At 50.7% G+C, this 1,959-nt stretch overlaps 3 protein-coding genes across 3 annotated transcripts in view; all 3 read right to left on the reverse strand.

Moving 5' to 3' along the window:
• Window positions 1–795: 795 nt before the first annotated feature.
• TraAM80_03406 (retrotransposon hot spot (RHS) protein) lies at window positions 796–1,164 on the reverse strand (the record flags this gene model as incomplete). The annotated part of the gene is made up of 1 exon (XM_029380379.1): window positions 796–1,164. One exon carries the CDS (start codon window positions 1,162–1,164, stop codon window positions 796–798), a length of 369 nt encoding a protein of 122 aa, XP_029239816.1.
• A 229-nt stretch (window positions 1,165–1,393) lies between these two features.
• TraAM80_03407 (retrotransposon hot spot (RHS) protein) lies at window positions 1,394–1,885 on the reverse strand (the record flags this gene model as incomplete). The annotated part of the gene is made up of 1 exon (XM_029380380.1): window positions 1,394–1,885. One exon carries the CDS (start codon window positions 1,883–1,885, stop codon window positions 1,394–1,396), a length of 492 nt encoding a protein of 163 aa, XP_029239817.1.
• A 43-nt stretch (window positions 1,886–1,928) lies between these two features.
• The window catches only part of TraAM80_03408 (retrotransposon hot spot (RHS) protein), a gene marked incomplete at both ends in the record, with an annotated part of 621 nt that continues 590 nt past the window's right edge, over window positions 1,929–1,959 (reverse strand). Inside the window, one exon of the mRNA XM_029380381.1 lies at window positions 1,929–1,959. This exon is cut by the window's right edge and continues 590 nt beyond it. Coding sequence (XP_029239818.1) covers window positions 1,929–1,959 — 31 coding nt within the window.

A 1,959-nucleotide genomic window follows, 5' to 3' on the forward strand; every position in this document is an offset into this window, starting at 1 on the left:
GCAGTGTGCATGCCGGCGGGACCTCCCATCACGACCCCCACAAACTCCCCAACGCCGCCCCACTTCCCTCAGCACACTGCAGCAGGAGTGGGACGCAATATTTTAAAAAATAAAAACCATTAAAAATAAACCCTGCGGAATAATAGCGGCAGCCTCTTTTCCTGCTGCTTCGTTACGCTTGCAAGCGAGGGCTACGCCAGCGAAGCCGTGGCCTCAGACTGCCCGGTCAGTGCATGCAACCTGAACAAGACGGAACAGGCGCATGCGCCCAGGACGGCAACCCAACAAAAGAGAGGCGCCAACGGTGTTTGCTCGAGGCTCTCAGAGGTGCATGCAGCACCACCACCAATTGGAGCACAGCCGAACCAAAAACAATGGCACCCAAAAAACAAAAGGGAAAAACACCACGCCAAGACGCAAAAGCAATCACAATAATTCGGTTTGCCCCTGACCTCTGGGCTGTGGTTGCCGCCGCATTTGCTTTGCTGCCTGTGAACCCACTCAGCATGCAAAACTTACCCTCTCGCCCAAACTCTCTGCAGAAACAAACTGGGAACAGCGAGGAGACATCACCAATGTAATACTGCCGGCGTATACCCACAATTCGCCATCATTCCCCACGCAATTTTACTCACAAACACAAACAAAAAAAAGGTGCTGCTGTGGTAGCGCTGGCCACAATAATCATTTGGCGCACGGCAGAGCGAGTCCCTAATTACGCCTCCTACCCATACACAAACACACTCGGCAATATATCATACTCCCTAAAATATTTCACCAGTAAACTCAAGCTGTTTATTCCCCTCCTCCTTTTCCTTGTCCCTCTGGTTGCCGCCCACGTTGGGTTTGTCGTTCACTTCTGAAATTCTCAGCAGATACCGCTAGCTGGCACTGACGCACCCGCTGATTCCAAAATGCCGCAATGGCCTGAGGGTCCTCACGCTCATTGCTGCCCGTTGCATTTGCGTGCGCGACAACAACACATTTCTGCCACGCGTTTATTGCCGTACTGTCCTCATGATGCACGTAAATAATCTCCCACGACAAGCCTTCCGCAAAAGTTTCCCAGTCATTAAAATAATTCCGTAGAAAATTGTTGAACTGCACCACCGTGCTGGCTTGGGTGCCATGCTCAGCCCCCGTCGTCACCTGCACCCCAACCATCGTCCTCCGCGGTGCGTCAACGAATAAAAAGGCGTCCACAAACGGAAAATCACTGCTCTCCGGTAGGTATAGCACCTTGTATTGTACATCAAAACATCGGAGGAGTGTGCCCCAGCGCCATTAATCCAACGGGTCTGCTTGGATGCTTTTCGGGGTTCGATTGCAGCACACATCTCTGTCGCCGACGACTTCCTGGTGGAGGCAACTCCTTGAGGCCCGGCATTATATTTTACACAAAGCCTCTACTCAGAAATGCGAGCAGAGTGCACCGCTCCAAAAGTTCCGGCAATAACACTCTCCGGTACTTCAATAGTCGAAAAATAATGTCATTCTCCTCATCCACCTCGAGCAACCTTCCAATTAATTTGCTTCCAATGGAAAAACAGACCGGCAGGTTAACAAACGCCTCAACATCGCCTTGTGTTATTAATCTGAGAACTTTCACAAGTTTGTGAGGTGCGTCATTCGAGGGCCACATTCCCATGCCTCCAACCATCCCATAATGTACAGCATTTGAAGCGTCGATACCTGCCAGGATGTCCTTGATTTCCTCCACGCGGTTTTTATATTTATTATCATCGAAGATGCATCGTGGAATCGGTCCGACGTCATCCATGTGCATGTGCATCCTTCTCCAATACTCCACCTGCTCCTCTTCAGTCGTATTGCGTGTCTCCCACGCACACATCGCCTTCACGTCATTTTCATCGGGGCAATTCATGATGATTTTGATAGCACCCGCCTGCTCCGTCCATGCTTTCAGGTTATCTTCGTGCGGGGACGACGAACATAATG

This window comes from Trypanosoma rangeli (assembly GCF_003719475.1).
Source record: "Trypanosoma rangeli strain AM80 chromosome Unknown Tra_15.4_contig_00089, whole genome shotgun sequence".
Taxonomy (NCBI): domain Eukaryota; phylum Euglenozoa; class Kinetoplastea; order Trypanosomatida; family Trypanosomatidae; genus Trypanosoma; species Trypanosoma rangeli.